Below are 18,616 nucleotides of genomic sequence, written 5' to 3'. Positions count from 1 at the left end.
CCCCATCAGGCCAGCCAGATACCCTCTAGCAACTAGATGTGAAGCCCAGCTAGCAAGCCCCGGAAGCTGTTAGGCTTCTCATCCCAGTCCAAGAGTCCTATGTTCAAAGAGTGCAGTGACAAAAATAACAATGTCAGATTATCTTCAAAGATCCCCAACTTGAGAGCAGCCCCCAGTTAGTTTAAAGAACTAACTAGACATTGTAACTGATACCTGTAGTCCCACCTAGAAGGCAGAATCACTGGCCAAGTTTAACACACTTCAACAAAATAAAAGGGCTGGAAAGGTAAAAAACTGGCTGCCTTTCCGGAGGTCCAGGGAACCCCAGCGCCCCCTGCCGGTCTTCCAGAGAACTACTCCTGCTGCAGACATAAAAGCAAGCAAAAGGTGTTACAAAGTCTCACTTAGCACCCAGTCTTCCTGAATGCTGGAGTCACAGGCGTGGTATCTTGCCATAACTCTTCTCTATATATAGGACTCTCTATCCCCTCACAAAGTCCAATAATCCTAGACACTGGGGAAGCTCAGACTGGAGTATGCGAAAATTCTAGGACTAAACTAGAGTTCCAGGGCAACTTGGCGATACTTTGCAAAAAGTTAACACGCAGAGCTAGCTATTGAAAAGTGACTTTTTACAAAAAAGTCACATGGTACAAATGCAAAAGTAAGATATAATATACTAAACGAATTTTAAAAAGTAGGTGGGACATCAGACAGAGGTCTGATCTCCAAAATATACAAAGAACTCAAGAAATTTGACACCAAAAGATCACATAATCCAATAAAAAAAATGGGAGTACAGTCCAAAGGATGCTCAATCGTGCCACAAGGACATGTGCTCAACTATGTTTATAGCAACTTTGTCATAGCCAGAACCTGAAAACAACCTAAATGCCCCTCGACCAAAGAATGGATAAGGAAAATGTGGTACATTTACACAATGGAGTACTACACAGCAGAAAAAGAAATGACAGTTTGAATTTTGGAGGCAAATGGATGGAGCTAGAAAACATTGAGTGAGGTAACCCAGACACAGAAAGACGATTATCACATGTACTCACTCATAGGTGGTTTTTAAACATAAAGCAAAGAAAGCCAGCCTACAAACCACAATCCCAGAGAACTTAGATAACAATGAGGACACTAAGAGAGACATACATGGATCTAATCTACATGGGAAGTAGAAAGTAGAAAAAGACAAGATCTCCTGAGTAAATTGGGAGCATGGGAACCTTGGGGAAGGATGGCGGGGGGAGAGGCGGGGGGGGGGGGGAGCAGAGAAAAATGTAGAGCTCAATATCAATAATAATAAAAAAAAAATAGGCAGGGCAGTGGTGGCTCACATCTTTAGTTCCAACACCTGGGAAGCAGAAGTAGGAAGAGTTCGTTCGAGGCCAGCCTGGTTCAGAGCAAATTCCAGGACAGGCTCCAATGCTACAGAGAAACCCTGTCTCGAAAAGTGAAAAAAGTAAAACAAAATAAAAAGGGGTAACGTAAGGGACCTCCCTACAATCCCAACCATGCCCCAGCACTTTGATTCCTGAAGTCAGATTCACTCAATTCCAGGCCACCACCCTCCCTCAATCACCAGACTGCCCAGTGTCACAACATAGTGTATATGGATCTGGTAGACACCTCATTTTACTTGTACCTGGTCCATAATCACCACCAAATAAAGAGCCCCAGTACCCCACCACTAGTACATCTTCTAAATCTCTACAAAACAAGGAGAATGACCCCAGTCCAAAAAAAATCTTTATGTTCCTTTATTGGAGCAAGATTCCTGACGTATACAGTGATGTATTTACTAAACAGAGTCCTGTGCAGAAATTACACACTATCCATCTAGACAGATTTGGTTACACTTTGCCTACTGATGGAGTAGTTCCATTTATAAAGTTTTATACATCAAAAAGCTTTGAATTTGACCAGGCTGTCCATTAATCATCTCTGAAAAAGTGGCATTTAATTTTAGCTCTATTTTACAGCATTAAAAAGCTTATGTATCAGGTAGCTTTCCAAAACATTATTCTCTGCACAATGGCGTTGAGCAGACAAAAGTTCTTTATCCACCCAGATTCACAGAGTCTGAGGGCTTTGCTACTACATACCTGGGACAGTGCACTCCCAACCACCCCAAAGACTGCTGACTCTGAAAGCCCATTTCCTTGGTCAGTTCAAATTGCCAATGAAGACCCACCAGCAGCTGTCCTTCGTATAGATGGCATTAGAGCAACAGCTCTGTGACATGGTGGGAGCAGGTGCTGTCATAATATCCAGGTAACTAAAGGCCCGTTAAAAAAATGCCAAATTGAGATAAAAATCATGGGTACAAGTCCATTGCAGCAAACTGTACCCACATCACCCAGTTACGGAAACATTAAGACATGATTCACATCCCTTTAACTCAATCTGCATAGCCCTGAGGTCATCCTGCAAAGTGCGTATCAAAAAATATGAAGTTCGGGAGACAAAGTTTGACATGATGTCATTATGCAGGTCAAACTGGGAAGGTCATGTTGAACATCTGTTCTGATAGAAAAGCATCCGGTCCTTTGTGTACACATTGGTTTTATTGTAACAAAGCAACTTGTACACTTCAACATTTAAAATGAGCATCTTTTCCTTCCAGTGAAAACCAAAAAACTAAAAATAAAAAAATTAAAAATAAAGTTACAACAGAGAATGTGAACTCCAAATAAACCCCTACAGGTTCTGCTGATTCTCCCATTGAGTGGTAGGGCTCGAGTCATCGTTAGGAGAGAATTTTATTTTAAAAGTGTCATCTTAAACTGCAAGGATGTCTGTTAAACATCACAATTAAACATGCCAAAGGAGAAGCCATGTTGTCACAATGCCCACTTACCCCCCCAGACACCTCAAACCCACCCTTGCTGACCTTCTATACCCCCCCTTTTTTTCTTTTTTTTCTTTTTATTAAACAAGAGAAAGTAGACAGATACATGTTGGTAAATGCTAACTGTCTGTATTCACATAGACACAGTGTAATCTCTGAGCCCAATATACAGAGAAAGGAAAAAAGCTAGAATTCTATGCACTACTACACAGGGGCCTAGCACCCCCCAGCCTCCAGCAAAGAGAGCCAAAGGGGCTGGAGGGCTTTTCTTTTTTCCCACAGAGCACGGTGGTGGTGGTGTTGAATCCACAGTTCAAGACAAGATAAAAATGAATGTAGAACAGAGTAGTAGAGATTCTTTTCCCATTGTATTCTGCTCAAGACATTTCCCCCAAAATAAATTGAGAACCATGGTGTTGAGAAGCGAGACCTCAAAAACAGGGCGACTGAGCACAAGAGGGATTGGGGACGGGAGGGAAATGACTGCAACTTGCTCCCAGGGACTGGAGAAAATTAAAAAAAAAAAGAAAATAAAAAAGAGGGTCGGAATCCATCAGTCTTCTGTGCTAGTCATCCTCGCCTTCATCCTCCTGAAAGAATAATGGACCAGTCAACCATGGGGCAAATTCTAAGACTTTTCACTACTTTTGAACACACAATGAACCTTATCACAGAACACTCTGTGGAGAACCCAGTTCTTCTAGGTGAAATATGAATCTTCATTAAGCAAACACTTGCAGGAAGAGTATGGGTTAAGAGCACTTTAGGACCCCAGCACCCACACAGCAGCTCACAATCACCCATAACTTCAGCACTGGGGGATCCTATGCCCTCTTTTGATCTTTGCAGAAGACATGTAGGCAAAACTTTAAACAGAGAACAAGTCCCACATGTTAATACTTCTTCTCCCCTGAGCTCCCACATTCTAATTATATTCTACAGTTTTATTATTCATTATTGTATTCTTTAATTTCCAAAGTCACTAGGGGTTTAGCAAGTTTCCTTACCTCTCCTTCTTCCCCTTCATCATCATCTTCATCATCATCTTCTTCACCTTCATCTCCTTCTTCATCAATATCTTCCAAGCCTTCTTCTTCTTCATCATCATCGTCATCATCTTCTGCTTCTCCCTCTTCATCATCCATATCAGGAACCTTAAAAAAACAAACAAACAAACAAACAGGTGATGTTCCTTTATGAACTGAACTCATTTTGTAGGACACATTAACACCTTCAAGTGAATGAACATCAACCAACTCACCAAATAGTACTGCAAGGGGTTTGGCCAAATGTCATCTTTGATGACCTCTCCTAGCTCATCTGCTCCTGCATCAGAGTGGTCAGTAAACCAGGTAAAGAAGCTCTCTGGCTCTTCGTGTTGTCTCTTCCTGCTGGCCTTATTCTGTGTTTGACTCGAGCGTTTTGTCAAATCCTAAGTGAAAACATCAATATGTCCTATTTATTAGCTTTCTACTACACCCAAATCCCCCAAAGCACTAAAGATCACTATAGAGCAATTACTAACAACAATTATAAAATGTGCGTGCCAAGTGCTTTCACAGAAGTATGTGCCTATCTGATTTCATAAAAATCACTTCCACTGCAGACCTAGAAGTCAGACCTGTGTCTCCAAAAGAAAACTGAAAAACAAATCTCTGTGAGGAAGATACAGTGCACTATGAAAACTTTGTACAACTAGTATCGTACCTGACCTCTCCACACCAGAACTTCTGCACTTTTCACCCAGTGCTCTAAGGCACTGAGCATTAGCAGATTCAGCTAAGCCACAACCAAATACCTTTCCAGATTTCCATTTGATTTCAGTGGACTTTGAGGATGGGTCACCACTCTCATTCAGATGAAATTCTTTGGAGAGAACTTTATTTTCGAAGTAGGGATTTTCATCAAAATACTGTAATAAATCAAAAGATTAGCAATCAATAAACAACTCTCATAACCAAAGCATACAGTCATTCTCAGTGGCAAACAGGATGTTCGATACTTACAAAATCTATTCTGTAACCTGATTTAATGTCTTCAAATTCTGTTACTTCAACTCTGGTTAAATAATGCAGAGCCTCTTCGTCTTCCTCCCCAAGCAGTGCAGACACTAGAGAAGCAATTCACTTAATGACCACTTTATAGTGTTTACAAGTTCAGTAACAGCTTTGCTCTCTGACAAACCCACTGACTCCAGGACTTTGTCCTAACTGTAGCCCTTGTGAGATCAAGTGCTCCCAGAATGCCCCAATTCCAGGACAAATGCCCCCCAATAACCTTCATTACTGCTACCCCCTCACATACCTTGTGGATGGTTGACAAATGTGGTTACCCAAAAATTTGGGATTTTAGCGATCAATTCTGACCTCTTCTGAAAAAACGGTTGGCGGAGTTTGTTATATTTTTGTTCTACTTTTAGTATTTCCTCACTTGCTTGTTCATTAAGTCTGAAACAACGAAGGCATATTGACTGTGATGGCTGACAGATAGAACTGTTTATAACCACAAAATTTCTTACTGTCTTCAGAACTGCAAAAAAAAATTTATAGAAGCAGACTACCCAGTTTATCCCTAAAGACAGTAAAGCTAAATATCCAAACTGACACATCTTAGGAACTTTATTCTCCCTTAGGAGCCCAGTATGTGGCATGACAGCCCCAGGCCTCTCTGAGAACCAAATCCACACAACTAACTGGGCATCTCCAGCCCTGGCAACATTGTATTTCAGCACGGTCCATTTCCAGGCTATTGTGACTGAGTTTCCCAGTAACAGAAGTATTAAGTGAAGGTGCCATACTATCCACGAAAATCCAGGTAGCCAGGTAATTTTGTAGCCTCCAAAAGCAAACCCAACCTACAGTCTCCCTGCATCTTGGGAGGTTGAGGTATGTTTAACCAGGAATTAGCATTAGACCAAAAAACAGGACACATTCACCAAGACCTTCCTTGACAGACTGCAGGCCAATCAGATACTCAAGAAAACTTCCATAAAGTGAACCAAACAAATTTACCTGTCTATTTCATTTTGTACTTCGTCAATATGTTCAATTGCTTCTTGCTGTTCTTTTTCTGCAAAACAAAAAAGAACGAGACTCAATACAAATTACAAGCTCCACTTCCAGATATGTGCTAGAAATGTGCTTACTGCAAAGCATGCTCCCCACGTGTTCAAGCATGCAGTTGACAAATTACTTTCTCGTTACTTGACCCTAAATTAAAGTATCGCTAGCCTACTCAGGAAAATGCTTCATTACTGGATCACTTTTTTTTAAGAGTTTAAGGCTTCAATCATCGGCCTTCATTATGAAAAGTGAGGGAGGGCTAAGCCTCATTCAAAAATTCTTCGTGTTTATTACTAATCACATTATACACTTGCAGTAGAATGTGCCAGCTGCTAACTGAATGTGGAAACTAATCCATGACAAATTCGGATACTACCAACTGGTACAACGGCTTTAAAACAGAATACCACCGCCTATTCCGGTTATCAACATATACCAACAAAGACTAGCCAGCCACCAGTCCACCAGAGCCGCCTCTGCAGTGGTAGCTCGGGGACCCGATTCCAACTCCTTCAACCCAATCCCGAGGAGACTGGTCATCACACGCGGCCGTGCGCGATTTCTGAACGCACTCACTGGGAAAAGGCCTTCCCCCAAACTAGCAAGCAACGGGAGGAAAGGGGGTGTGCTCCAGATTTGTGCCCTTTTGTCCGGTGAGGACTGCGAGGGCCTTTACAAAAGCCAAGTGGGCGTGAGGGGCCCCGCTCGCGCGGTCCATTTCCGGTAACCAGCCCCGGGCTCCGCCGCTGCCCTTTGCTAAGAACGAGCCTCCCGGCGAAGGCTGGGCGCCCTGAGGGCCCGTGGAAGGCCCTGCGTGCCTCGGCCTCCGGGCCAGATCCCTCGCGCGCCCGGCGCGGCCGAGTGTGGGTGCCCCACGTGGGGCGTGCGAGCCGCGCAGCCCGGAGCATCCTCGCGCCGGCTCCGCGTCGCTACCCCGCCCCAGATCCAGGCTCCCGGTCCCGCCGCGGCGCCGGCTCCGGGCGGGAAGCAGGACGGCGGGAGAGGCCGGGCCGCAGGGCTGCGTCCGGCCGCACCATGTGGCGGCGGCGGCGGCTGATGGGAGCGAGGCATCATGGCGGAGCACAATAAAGAGAGGCTTCTCGGGAGGGAGGGAGGGGGAGGAGAGCGCGGGCGGGGGGAAGGGGGGGGTCTCCCGCCCGCCGCGCAGGCCGCAGCGCCCCCGCCTCGTCCGCCGCCACGGCGCCACCCCGGCCCCCCGGTCCCGCGGCGCACAAAAAGGGCGCCGGCTCCGCGGGCCCCCCGCAGTCCCGCGGCCCGGGCCGAAAGATGGCGGCGCGGCCGGGCCCCCGCCGCGCCCGGTCCTCACCTGAGGTCTCGTCGGCCCCGTCGTGGTTGGAGTTGAGCTCCTTTTTACTGGCTTTGGCCGTCGGCGCCGACATGGTGCCCTCCGCGGTCGGGGCAGGGAGCGGGGAGGGGGAGCGAAGGGACGGCCAAGGGGGCGGCCAGCGGCTTCCCCTCACGCCACACGCGCGGCGCCCGCTCGCTCCGGCCGCCTCCTCCCGGCGCTCACTTGCTCGCCCTCCCCCTGGCTGCCTGGCGCTGCCCGCGGGGCCTGACGCCGAGGCAGGCCCGGGCGCGTTGTGGCGGGCCCCCGGCCGGGGCTCTCGCTGAAGGCGGGGAGGCGGCGGCGGCTCGGCTGGACTCCGACTCGCGCCCCGCGCTCCGGCTCGCTTCTCGATTGCCCCGAGCCGCCTCCTCCTCCTCCACCTCCTCCTCCTCCTCTTCGCGGCGAGGGGCAGTCGGCAAAGCGCAGGCGCGCCAGGCCTGCGCAAGTCCCGCCCCCGGCCGGAGACGCTCGCGCCGCGCAGCTATTGGCTGGGGCCGCGGGCCAGGGGGCGGGGCCGTGGCGGGTGGTGGTGGCCGTGGTGGGGACACTGGGGCCTGGACGAGAGGCGGGAGGAAGCGGCTCCGCGACTCATGGTCCGTCCTCCGCGCGGCGCTCCCCTCCCCCGCTTTCCCCTTCGCCAGCCGACCCGGGACGTTTGCGCGCGGCGGCGGGCGCGCGGTGCCTTGAGAGGCGGGGCCTCCTCTCCCCAATACCCGCGCATCACGTGGTGGCTAAGCGGCTTCCCTTCGCGGGGCGGCCTGGGGGCGCCGAAGAGGGGGCGCGCGCAGCCCCTCGGAAGTGCAGGCCTTGGGAATTCACAGACTACACACACCCGACTGACTCCTGCGCCCCGGGCACGATCGGACATTCCTCTTAGTGGGAGAGACACCTCCATCCTTTTTTTTAGATGGAGAAGCTGCGGACCTAACTCAAACTCTCATCTATCCAGTCTACTCCCAGGGCCCTGCTGTACCCTTGGGCCAAGTCAAGCGTCTCTGCACTCGGCTCTCAAATTTTAAAAGCTGTCACCCGTCATACTTAAATAGGTTCCCACATGAAGTTTGAGTCCTCTGAATGTAGGAAGCGGCATTCTGCCACAGGTCCTTCGACTCAACTTAGCCCATCTCAGCGGGCATGAGTTTTGGAGGCGACAAACGGAGAAATGTTCATAGGCTCTTAAAGGGTAAAACAGCAAAAACCAATTTTAGATTTAAAAGCCCTCAAGTACTAAGTCGGGAGGTTTTTCTGCTTAAACCATTTTCCAGGACTTGAAGACAGCAAGCTCTCTTCTTTCTACCTGTACTTCAACACGTGGTTTTAGAAAAGCGCTCTTTTTACCCGGGTGCTCTGCAACTTGGGTTTTTCACACACCTTCCAGCATCCCCGTCTTATTATCAGCTCTTAAAGATAAGGCAGTGTTGCTTTAATAGTCAAGACATTCATGGTGAGTGGTCAATAAATGTAAAAAAATATAATACACCATATACAGTCTTCACAAACTCCAGGAGATTCATCTAAGCCTTCTGGCGCACCTTATGCTCAATGAATTCCATTCATCTATTGCAACTGGTAAACTTAAACCTGTCAACAGCCACTAAGGAAGCTTGGCCATGGTGGAGCATGCCTTTAATTCCAGCACTGGGAAGACAGAGGCAGGGGGCCCTCTGTGAGTCTGAGGCCATCCTGGTCTACAGCGCTGGTTCCAGGACAGGCATCAAAGCAACAGAGAAACAGTGTCTGAAAAAACCAAACCAAACCAAAAACCTGTCAACATCTACTAAGGAACTCCACTAAAGACTCCCACAGCTCCCAAGCACAGGGGCCTCCAGCACATACAACTATGGACAGGTTCCTTAAAGAGGGAAATATCTAACAACGAAATAAAAAGCAGAGGGATAAGATTTGTGACCTGTGACATTTGCTAAAACTCTGGTAACACTTTTACCATGCATGGGTAATTTCAAGATAGTCCTGTGAGGTCCTGGCATAGTTGCAAGAAATTCCACATAGCCGGGTGGTGGTGACACGTCTAAATCCCACTCAGCACTCGGGAGGCAGAGGCAAGCCAGTTTCGAGGCCAGCCTTGTCTACAGAGCAAGTTCCAGGACAGCTAGGGTTTGTTGCAGAAAAGCCCTGACTGGGGGGAGGGGGGAATTCCACAAACAAAACCAGGCAAGTAGGGAGACTTAGGAGACCTTGGCAGGATTTAGTGTCAGCCTGGGATAGTGTACAACAGCGTCTCAAAAGGAAAAATGTTGGGGGCTGGAGAGATGGCTCAGAGGTTAAGAGCACTGGCTGTTCTTCCGGAGGTCCTGAGTTCAATTCCCAGCAACCACATGGTGGCTCACAACCATCTGTACTGAGATCTGGCGCCCTCCTCTGGCGTGTGGGCATACATGGAGGCAGAATGTTGTATACATAATAAATAAATAAATCTTAAAAAAAAAAAAAGGAAAAATGTTGACAGTCACCTCACTAGGGCATTTTTATGGGTCATGGCTGGGATTAGTTAGCTATATTTTCATGCAACCCTCACTCAATATAAAGTAGGTTTTATAGATAGAGTGCTGGGAGTTAAACCTAGGTCCTGGTGCCTACTAGACCAGCACCTATCACCAAAACACACCCCAGCCTCAAACTGAACTCATACAAGATACGAAGTACATTTTACAGACAAAAATAAACTCAAACTCAAGGTAATGAATGAGACTGGAACCCCAGGCCTGGTGCCTGCTGAGCTTTCTTCTGCCTCCCATCCACAAAGCCTCACTCCTAATTGAAGTTTACAAGAAACAGGATCAAAATTTTTCTGAGGGGGGAATGGAACTAGCTATGTAGACCTGCAAGGTCTTGCCCTTGAGGTCTTCCCACCCCAAACCATCAATGTTTTAAACGTGGCCTAAGAGACACAAGTGGCCGCAATACTTGGCGCACACACAAAATACAACCCTACTAAGAACGATGGATCAGTTTCTTTCCCTTTGTATTGGAGAATGCTTGCTTCTTCCCGAGCTGCCCAGTGGGTGCTAGGAAACTAAATCCAAGTCCTTCAGCCAGGCAAGTGCTCCTGAGCACCGGGCCGCGTCTCCAATTGTTCTTTTTGTTTGTTTTTGAGACAGGGTTCCTCTGTAGCTTTGGAGCCTGTCCTGGAACTAGCTCTTGTAGACCTCGAACTCACTGAGATCTACCTTCCTCTGCCTCCCGAGTGCTGGGATTAAAGCTGTGCCCAATCGTTCCTTTTTAAACTACAAGCTATATATACCTCATTACACAGACTTAATAAGCCACTGGTAGGAAGAACTTTGGTCTGAAAAACCAATGTTTTTAACCACAAAGCCTAGCCGGTGGGAATACCGTTCCCTACACAGCAGGTGTCAATGAAGTACCTGATCTACAGAAGGGGCTCTAGGGGCCTTATCAGGCACTGCTGGCCTTCAAGATGAATGCTTGTTCACTAGGAAATGGAAAACAACACAGAACGGTGAGAGATAAATATGGGAGAGGCCTGGCAAGGATGCCATCAGGAAGTCACCAAGCACTCAAGAGCTGTTGTGATCTGACGCTGGGTACAGGGCCTGGCAGGCCACTAGTGTCCACTGAGCACACTCCGGAGGACTGGGGCTGCACCCTCCCATCCCTTGCCAGTAAACTCAATGGAAGACCATGCAGCAAGTTTGGGGCTCCATACCCACCAGGACCTGGGCATTAAGGTGCTCGCCTGTAAGTAACCCCTCTGGATCAGAAAGTTCAAGGTCACCCTCACAAATTTGAGGCCAACTTGGGATTTCCTTTTTTTTTTTTTTAAAAAAAAAAAAAAAAAAAAAAAAAAGGGGAAAACGCCAGGTCTGGTGCTGCCTTTAATCTCAGCATGACAGAGGCGAAGACAGGCTGAGTGCCAGACCAAGGAGGGCTGCACACGGAGACACCCCCCCTCCCGTCTTTATCACTCCTGGGACATAGGGCAGTTCTGTCTACCATTTGAAAGGCGAGGGACTGAACCACAAAACAGGACCACAGAAGTACTGAGATGTCCGCTTCACTCGGTGCCTAGTGTTCCTTCCACCCGTAGCACGAAACTTCAGCCAAACACTTTCCCTCTGCTTCCCCGCCCTATACCAGACCCAAACCGCGCGGGAAAACTTCACCACAGCACGACTCGGAGTCGCTTCTAAGAAACGCTGCCCTCACGGTCAACAGAGGAAGACGAACACAAAAAAAGACAATCTGAATGAGAAAAATGAGGGGTGACACTGGACGCGGCCAACAGTAGCTTCTGATAGGAGCTTAGGCTGAGGGGGAGAAGCTGGAGAACGATCTACTCCCCCCACCGCAGGGTGGAGGAGACACGGGTTTCCCGAAAGAGGGCAAGTCGGTATCAAGGGACGGGGGATGAGAGAATGCAACACCCAAGCGTTTAGGTGGTTAGCATTCTAAGTGCTAGAGGAAGACCACCACGTGGAGAACCCGGAGAAGTGGGTGGGGACAAGTGGGCAGGGTCCTCGGTACCGGAAGTCTTAGTTTGTACCTGGAGGGCAACCGAGAGGCTGTCTCACAAGTCTAGGAGCCAGTCACGTGACGAGCTTTGCTCGGGCAGGAAGGGAGAAGGAAGCTGGGAGCCACACGAGGTGGCAGTTATTCAGGCCAGAGTTGTGGGTGGCGGCTGCAGCAACAGGGAGACCAAGCTAAGAGGGCTTGAACCTCCAAGCCTCGGAGCTGGAGGGATGGGGAAGCCTCAGAATGGTTGGTGGTTCATCGACCCGCGCAGAAGCTCCAAATGAGAGAGTTTGGGGGTTGGGAAGGGCAAGCTGGGTCCCACGTGGTGTCGCGGGCCAGAGGAAGTCCCCTGTGCACGGGTTCCCCAGTCCCGCGCTTTCTGCTCCTTCTCTCACATCGGCCTCATTCCCAGCCGCCCCGAACTGAGAGCCTTTCGGGAGAGTGTGGGGGTCCCATCTCCAGAAGGATCAGGGGAGAGAAAAGCCAATCACAGAGTCGATCAGCAAGGAAACGCGATGGAGGAACTTACCTCCCTTCGGCAGAGCGGGAGAGGCCGACTTGTCCTCCAGTTTCGGGGAAGGAGCCGATTTCGGTTTCTTGGACTGAGGCAGGAGCGCAGATTGCCGTTTCGGGGCCATAGCACGAGGGAAGTGGCTAGAAGCCAGAGGCCAGAGGACAGATGTACACAGCAGGAAGAAACTCGCAGGAACTAAGGCGGTTTCAGGTGCGGGAGATTTAAGTCGGCCTCGCAGCCGCCCTGCCCGCGGGGGATATTTACATGACAGTGGGACACACACCCCTACGCCCCTTCTCCCAGCCTCCTCGCCCTCCCTCCAATCAGCAGGAACTTCTTTGAGTTGCTCTCGGCGGGGGCTTCCCGGCGTTGGAGGAGGGGGGGCGGCCTCAGCAAGAGCTGCGCCCCGCCGCCTTTGAACCCCGGATTGCACTGGGAAGCCCGCGGCCGGTGGCCCTGCCTGCCCCCCAGAGCCCTTGTGCTACGCGCCCGGCCCCCATCGAGAGTTCTTCCTCTTTCCCTTCACACCCCAGTTTGGTCTTCGGCAGACTTAGATGAGTTCTGTTGCCTCACCTCGGCCTGGAACATTCTTCACGCTTCCCAACCCCCTACTCGTGCGTCTGGCTAGACTCCTTCCGAGCCTGCAGATCGCCGCTTGGAGGGACAGATGAGTGTTGGAAGAAAAGGGATTCCCGGGCGAGAATTACAAAAATCGCGGCGGGGGAGGGGAGGAAAGACTTGGCGCACCCATTCCATCTACCCAAAAGGGATTGAATCAGAGAAGTCAAATGAGTTGGCTCAGCCTGTCGTCTTTTTCTGTTTTTGATTTTTGATTTTTCAAGACAGAGTTTCTCTATGTAGCCCTGGCTGTCCTGGAACTCATTTTTTTTTTTTTAGACCAGTCTGTCCTCAAACTAGAGACCCGCTTGCCTTTGCCTCCGAGTGCTCATTTAAAGACGTGCACTACCACAGCCTTTTAGGCTGTAATATTGGCACTCAGAAGTTGAGGAGGTTCACAGATTTCAGACCAGCCTGAACTAGAGTGCAAAACCCTGCCCCAAAAAACAAAAAGTGTGTGTGTGTGTGTGTGTGTGTGGTACTGGGGATGGAACCAAGGCCACTCAGCTACACTTTGCTCCTGCAGGAAGGATTCCAGAGCATCTACCTTGGGTGCCACATACTCAGGTAATAAAAAACAAACGTGGCCAGCCGTGGTGGCACAGGCCTTTAACACTCAGGAGGCAGAGGCAGGAAGATTTCTGAGTTCAAGGCCAGTCGGGTCTACAGAGTGAGTTCCAGGACAGCCAGGGCTGTTACAGAGAAACCCTATCCTAAAAAAGCAAAAAGTAAGTAAAAAAGAAACAAGCAGGGCTGGAGAGATGGCTCAGCGGTTAAGAGCATTGCCTGCTCTTCCAAAGGTCCTGAGTTCAATTCCCAGCAACCACATGGTGGCTCACAACCATCTGTAATGAGATCTGGTGCCCTCTTCTGGCCTGCAGACATACATACCGACAGAATATTGTATACATAAATAAATATTTAAAAAAAAAAGAAACAAGCAAACAAATGAGGAGCGTGTGGCTCAGCAGTAGAGTTTGTGTCTACCAGTTGAAAAGCACAATAAAACAACAACAAGAAGCAAGAAAGTTGGGCAACGGTTCCATGTGCTTTCTGTCAAGCCTGAGGAACTGAATTCTGTTCCCACAAGTAGTCGTATTACCCCCATCACACACCGATTGTGCACACACACCACACACACAATCACACAGTTCGTATTTTAATTTTTCTGAGACAGTGTTTCACGATATAGCCTGGCCTGGAGCTTACTCCGTAGACCAGGCTGGCCTCGAACTCAAAATATCTAGCTGCCTCTGGAGTACTGAGATTAAATTCCTGTGCCACCAAACCCCGGCTCAAAATAAATCTTTAAAATATAGTTCAAGCTAGGCATGATGGCACAGACCTTTAACCCAAGCCCTCAAAGGCACAGGCAGGTGGATTTCTGAGTTCCAGGCTAGCCAAGGGAACACAGTGAGATCCAGTCTCAAAAGAAGAGGAGGAAGAGAAGAGGCTGAAGGTGGCTCAGAGATTAAAAGCATTCCTTGCTCTTGCAGAGATGGCAGATTTCTTTCCCAGCACCCACAACTGTCCTTAACTCCACTTTTAGGGAACCTGACTGCCTTTTCTGGCCTCCCAGGGCAGTAGACACACAAGTGGTACTCAGACATTCATACAAACAGGACACCCATACATATAAAATAAAAATAAATACTTTCAAAAAAAAAAGTAGTAGCCAAGGCCAGTAATCTCAGCACTTGGGACTGAGGCAGGAGGAACATGAGTTCAAGGTCATCCTTGAAAACGTGTGTCACAAATTTGAGGCCAGCAGCCGGGGCTACAGAAAGCTTTCTTACACACACACACACACACACACACACACACACACACAGAGAGAGAGAGAGAGAGAGAGAGAGAGAGAGAGAGAGAGAGAGAGGAAAAAACTAGCAGCAATCCTGAAGGTTCTCAGCTGAAGGGCAGGCAAGGAGTTCTCAGCCAATGGGAGGTTGGTGGAACCACTCTGGGAAACTGTGCTGGGTCACAGAGGCTGGAGATGAAACACAGAACGCAGTCCTAGCAACCACTCCCGCTTTGCCTCCAACAGAAGTACCTGCAGAGATGCCCAAATGCTTGGGAAGGCTCACGCACTAGGATTCATAATTGCTCAACCAACCTGTAAGGAAAGCTTTTGCCAAAAGACAGGAATGAAACTTAGAAACAGGGGCTGGAGAAATGGCTCAGCGGTTAAGAGCACTGACTGCTCTTCCAGAGGACCTGGGTTCAGTTCCCAGCACCCACATGACAGCTCACAACTGTCCGAAAATCCAGTTCCAGGGAATCTGACACCTTCACACCAATGCACATAAAATAAAGATAAATAAATCATAAAAAAATTTTAAAAAAAAGAAAAAAAATTAAAAAAAAAAAAGAAACTTAGAAACAATGTTGGATGGAGGACAAGAGACACAAAGAGCCAACAGTGGGGTCTCGTTTGCATAATATACAGAATCCGGCTAGACTTGGTGGACCGCATTTGTAATCCACCTGCCCAGGAGGCTGAAACAGGATTGATACTGCATAGAGGACAACTGGTTTACAGAGTGAGACCTTGTCTCAAAAAAGGGGGTGGGGGACAGCAGGATGGCTAGGCGGATTTGATCCACAGGACCTACGTGGTGGAGGGAACCACATTAAAGATGCAAGATGTGGCTCATGTGCACATTCACATATACGTAATAAATAAGTATAAAACAAAACACAGTACATGTAATTTAAAACTTTTAGAACTGGAGAGGTGGCTCTGTGGCTAAGAGCACTGCTTGCTCCTCCAGGATAGCCAGGCTCACTCTCTACCACCCACATGTTGATGCACAAACTCCAGGCACAGGGCGTCCTCTTGTGGCCTCCAGGGGCACCAGGCACATGGTTGGCACACAAACATACATGAAGTCAAAGCACAATACACATATAAAATAAAAATAATTGAAATTATTTTAAAATAAATAAATTTATTTATTTATTTACTTTTAGTACTGTGTGTACTCTGTGTGCATGTGTGCCTGCAGGTCAGAAGAGGGCATCAGATCTCATTACAGATGGCTGTGAGCCTCCATGTGGTTTCTGGGAATTGAACTCAGGATCTCTGGAAGAGCAGAAAAAATAAATGTGTGTGTGTGTGTGTGTGTGTGTTTATACATTGATTTTTCGAGACAGGTTTTCTCTGTGTTTCTCTGTGTAACAGCCCTAGCTGTCTTGGAACTCAACTATAGACTAGGCTGGCTTGAACTCACAGAGATTCACCTGTCTCTACCTCCAAAGTGCTGAGATTAAAGGCATGAGCCACCGACGACCGGCCTGAAAATATTTTCTAGCATTTATCTTATGTGTATTTGTGCACCTAAGTGTATGTATGTGTGCCACATATATGCTGAAGCCCTCAGAGGCCAGAAGAACCATCGGATCTCTTACAAGTGGCATTATGGATGCTTGTGAGTGACCGTGTGGGTGCGGGGAACTGAACCCTACCCTCTTCAAGAGCAATAAGTGCTTTAAGTACTCAGTCTTCTCTCCAGACACATATTAAATTTGTTTCAGATAAATAAAACACGTAGCATCCTTTAGACTGACTAAGGATGGGGCTTTCAGTATGTTTTAAGTTCTTTTGCTTTTGTTTGTTTGTATAGGCGCATACTACAGCAATGCACACAGGGGTAAATAGTTGCCAGGTTCAGTGGTACCTCCCTAGGGTGAGTTAGGCTCCAGGTTCCAGCTCCAGTAGTACCCAGGTGGGGGTGAGCTGAGGTTGAATGCCTAGTGAAAGAAGAAAGGAAAAATAAGAGCAGACGAGGAAAACAGATGAAAAATACATAAATAGCCTGGTGTGGCAGGCAGCGATTGTCTGAATCCCAGCACTCTAAGGGATAGTTTGAGGCCATCCTGGTCTACATAGTGAGTTCTAGGACAGTGAGGGCTTCATAGCGAGATCCTGTCTCAAAACACAAAAGTAGCAGGGCGGTGGTGGCGCACGCCTTTAATCCCAGCACTCAGGAGGCAGAGACAGGCAGATCTCTGTGAGTTCGAGGTCAAACTGGTCTACAAGAGCTAGTTCCAGGACAGACTCCAAAAGCTACAGAGAAACCCTGTCTCGAAAAACCAAAAAAAAGAAAAAAGAAAAAAAAAAAAAACAAAAAAACCCTGTCTCGAAAAAATAATTTGTTTTTCCGAGTCGCCGCCAAGATGGCCAAGGTGGAGCAGAAGAAGAAGCGGACCTTCCGCAAGTTCACCTACCGCGGCGTGGACCTGGACCAGCTGCTGGACATGTCCTATGAGCAGCTAATGCAGCTCTACAGCGCCCGCCAGAGGCGACGCCTCAACCGCGGCCTGCGGCGGAAGCAGCACTCGCTACTCAAGCGCCTAAGGCCAAGAAGGAGGCGCCACCCATGGAGAAGACCGAGGTGGTGAAGACGCACCTGCGGGACATGATCATCCTGCCCGAGATGGTGGGCAGCATGGTGGGCGTGTACAACGGCAAGACCTTCAACCAGGTGGAATTCAAGCCGGCCACTACGTGGGCGAGTTCTCCATCACCTACAAGCCAGTGAAGCACGGCCGGCCTGGCATCGGTGCCACCCACTCCTCCCGCTTCATCCCCCTCAAGTAGCTGTGGCCAATAAAGACTCTTGTTCAGTCAAAAAAAAAAATTTAATAAAATAGAAAGAACAAAACAGAGACTGTTAAGAAAGCTTAGTTGGTACAAGGGCTTGCAGCCAGCAAGCCTGAGCTGGATCATGGGAGCCCACACGGTGTAAGGGAGGACTGGTTCCCAGAAGTTGTCCTCTGCTCTCTACATGCATACCATTGTAACACGAGGGCCGGCTGGTTGGGGTTTCTGTCCCGCCCGGTACCCCACAGCCGGCAAGTCCCAAAGAAAATCACACAGAGATCTCCATAAGTTATAAAACTGATTGGCCATTTAGCTCAGGCTACTTATTAGCTCTTGTAACTTATATTAACTCATTGTTCTTATCTATGTTAGCCACATGGCTCAGTAGCTTTTTTTAGTCGGGTAGATTACATCCTGCTTCTTTGGTGGTCTGTGCAGGGGTGAGAGGAATGGGCTTCCTCCTTTCCAGCATTCTCCTGTTCTTATCGCCCCGCCTCTACTTCCTGTCTGGTTGACCCGCCTCTACTTCCTGCCTGGCCAATCAGTGTTTTAGTAACATACACGATTGACAGCATATAGATAATTCTCCCGCACAATACCATGGCACACACACATGCAGAGACATGCACACAGAGTAAACAAATGTTTAAAATAACCATAAGGAGATATTTTTAAAAATGCAATTTTAAAAAGAGAGGTTTGCTAGTTGGTGCAGCTGGTGAAGAAGCTGCACAATAACCTGAGTTAGGTCCTTGAAACTTTGTGAGATCTAACTCCAAACATTGTCTCTGTCTTCCACAGGGGAGCCCATGCCCCCCCCCCAGAATAATAGCAACAACAACAAAGATAATACTAAAGCCTGGAACCAGAAATGCATGAAGTGGAAAAAACAAATGGCCAAATTCATGCATTCAGTTGTTACCGTTTCTTTCCTCTGCAGCACCCAAATCTTCCCTTCCTGGATTTCCAGAGGTTGTTACTAGGCAACAGAGACAACTGGACTCTACTCCGAAGCGGTCGGGTTAGCGGGAGTTGGTCAGGTACAGAATAAATGGCCTCTCCTAACAGATCTAAGAGGAATGGCTCTGAGAGGGTCAGCTGTCCTGTGTCCCTGCGCTTG

General features: G+C 48.4%; 1 protein-coding gene and 1 pseudogene across 4 annotated transcripts; one reads left to right on the top strand and one right to left on the bottom strand.

The window, feature by feature from the left end:
* Window positions 1-1,749: 1,749 nt before the first annotated feature.
* On the bottom strand, window positions 1,750-12,667 carry Set (SET nuclear proto-oncogene). Of its 4 annotated transcripts, none has more exons than XM_038337874.2 (8): window positions 12,291-12,661; window positions 5,869-5,926; window positions 5,162-5,304; window positions 4,864-4,967; window positions 4,656-4,769; window positions 4,119-4,289; window positions 3,865-4,011; window positions 1,750-3,447 (listed from the first exon to the last, which is right to left on the bottom strand). In XM_038337874.2, exons 1-8 carry the CDS (start codon window positions 12,397-12,399, stop codon window positions 3,424-3,426), a joined length of 870 nt encoding a protein of 289 aa, XP_038193802.1. In that variant the 5' UTR covers window positions 12,400-12,661; the 3' UTR covers window positions 1,750-3,423. The 4 variants fall into 4 exon arrangements, with proteins under 4 accessions (XP_038193802.1, XP_038193800.1, XP_038193801.1 ...); XM_038337872.2 differs by lacking the exon at window positions 12,291-12,661 and adding an exon at window positions 7,247-7,649; XM_038337873.1 differs by lacking the exon at window positions 1,750-3,447 and having other exon boundaries at window positions 3,790-4,011; window positions 12,291-12,667.
* A 4,402-nt stretch (window positions 12,668-17,069) lies between these two features.
* LOC119819625 lies at window positions 17,070-17,493 on the top strand (annotated as a pseudogene).
* The last annotated feature ends 1,123 nt before the right edge of the window (window positions 17,494-18,616 follow it).

Source organism: Arvicola amphibius, chromosome 7 (genome assembly GCF_903992535.2).
Source record: "Arvicola amphibius chromosome 7, mArvAmp1.2, whole genome shotgun sequence".
In the NCBI taxonomy this organism is placed as follows: domain Eukaryota; kingdom Metazoa; phylum Chordata; class Mammalia; order Rodentia; family Cricetidae; genus Arvicola; species Arvicola amphibius.
This window is presented reverse-complemented; position numbering and strand designations above follow the sequence as displayed.

Coding starts and splice junctions, on each gene's coding strand:
- Set (XM_038337873.1), bottom strand. CDS start 12,399: ATGGCCCCGAAACGGCAATCTGCGCTCCTGCCTCAGTCCAAGAAACCG. Junction 5,927..12,290: donor TCCCGCTCTGCCGAAGGGAG/GTAAGTTCCTCC, acceptor TTTGTTTTGCAG/AAAAAGAACAGCAAGAAGCA. Junction 4,290..4,655: donor TCAAATGGAAATCTGGAAAG/GTATTTGGTTGT, acceptor GTTTTCACTTAG/GATTTGACAAAACGCTCGAG.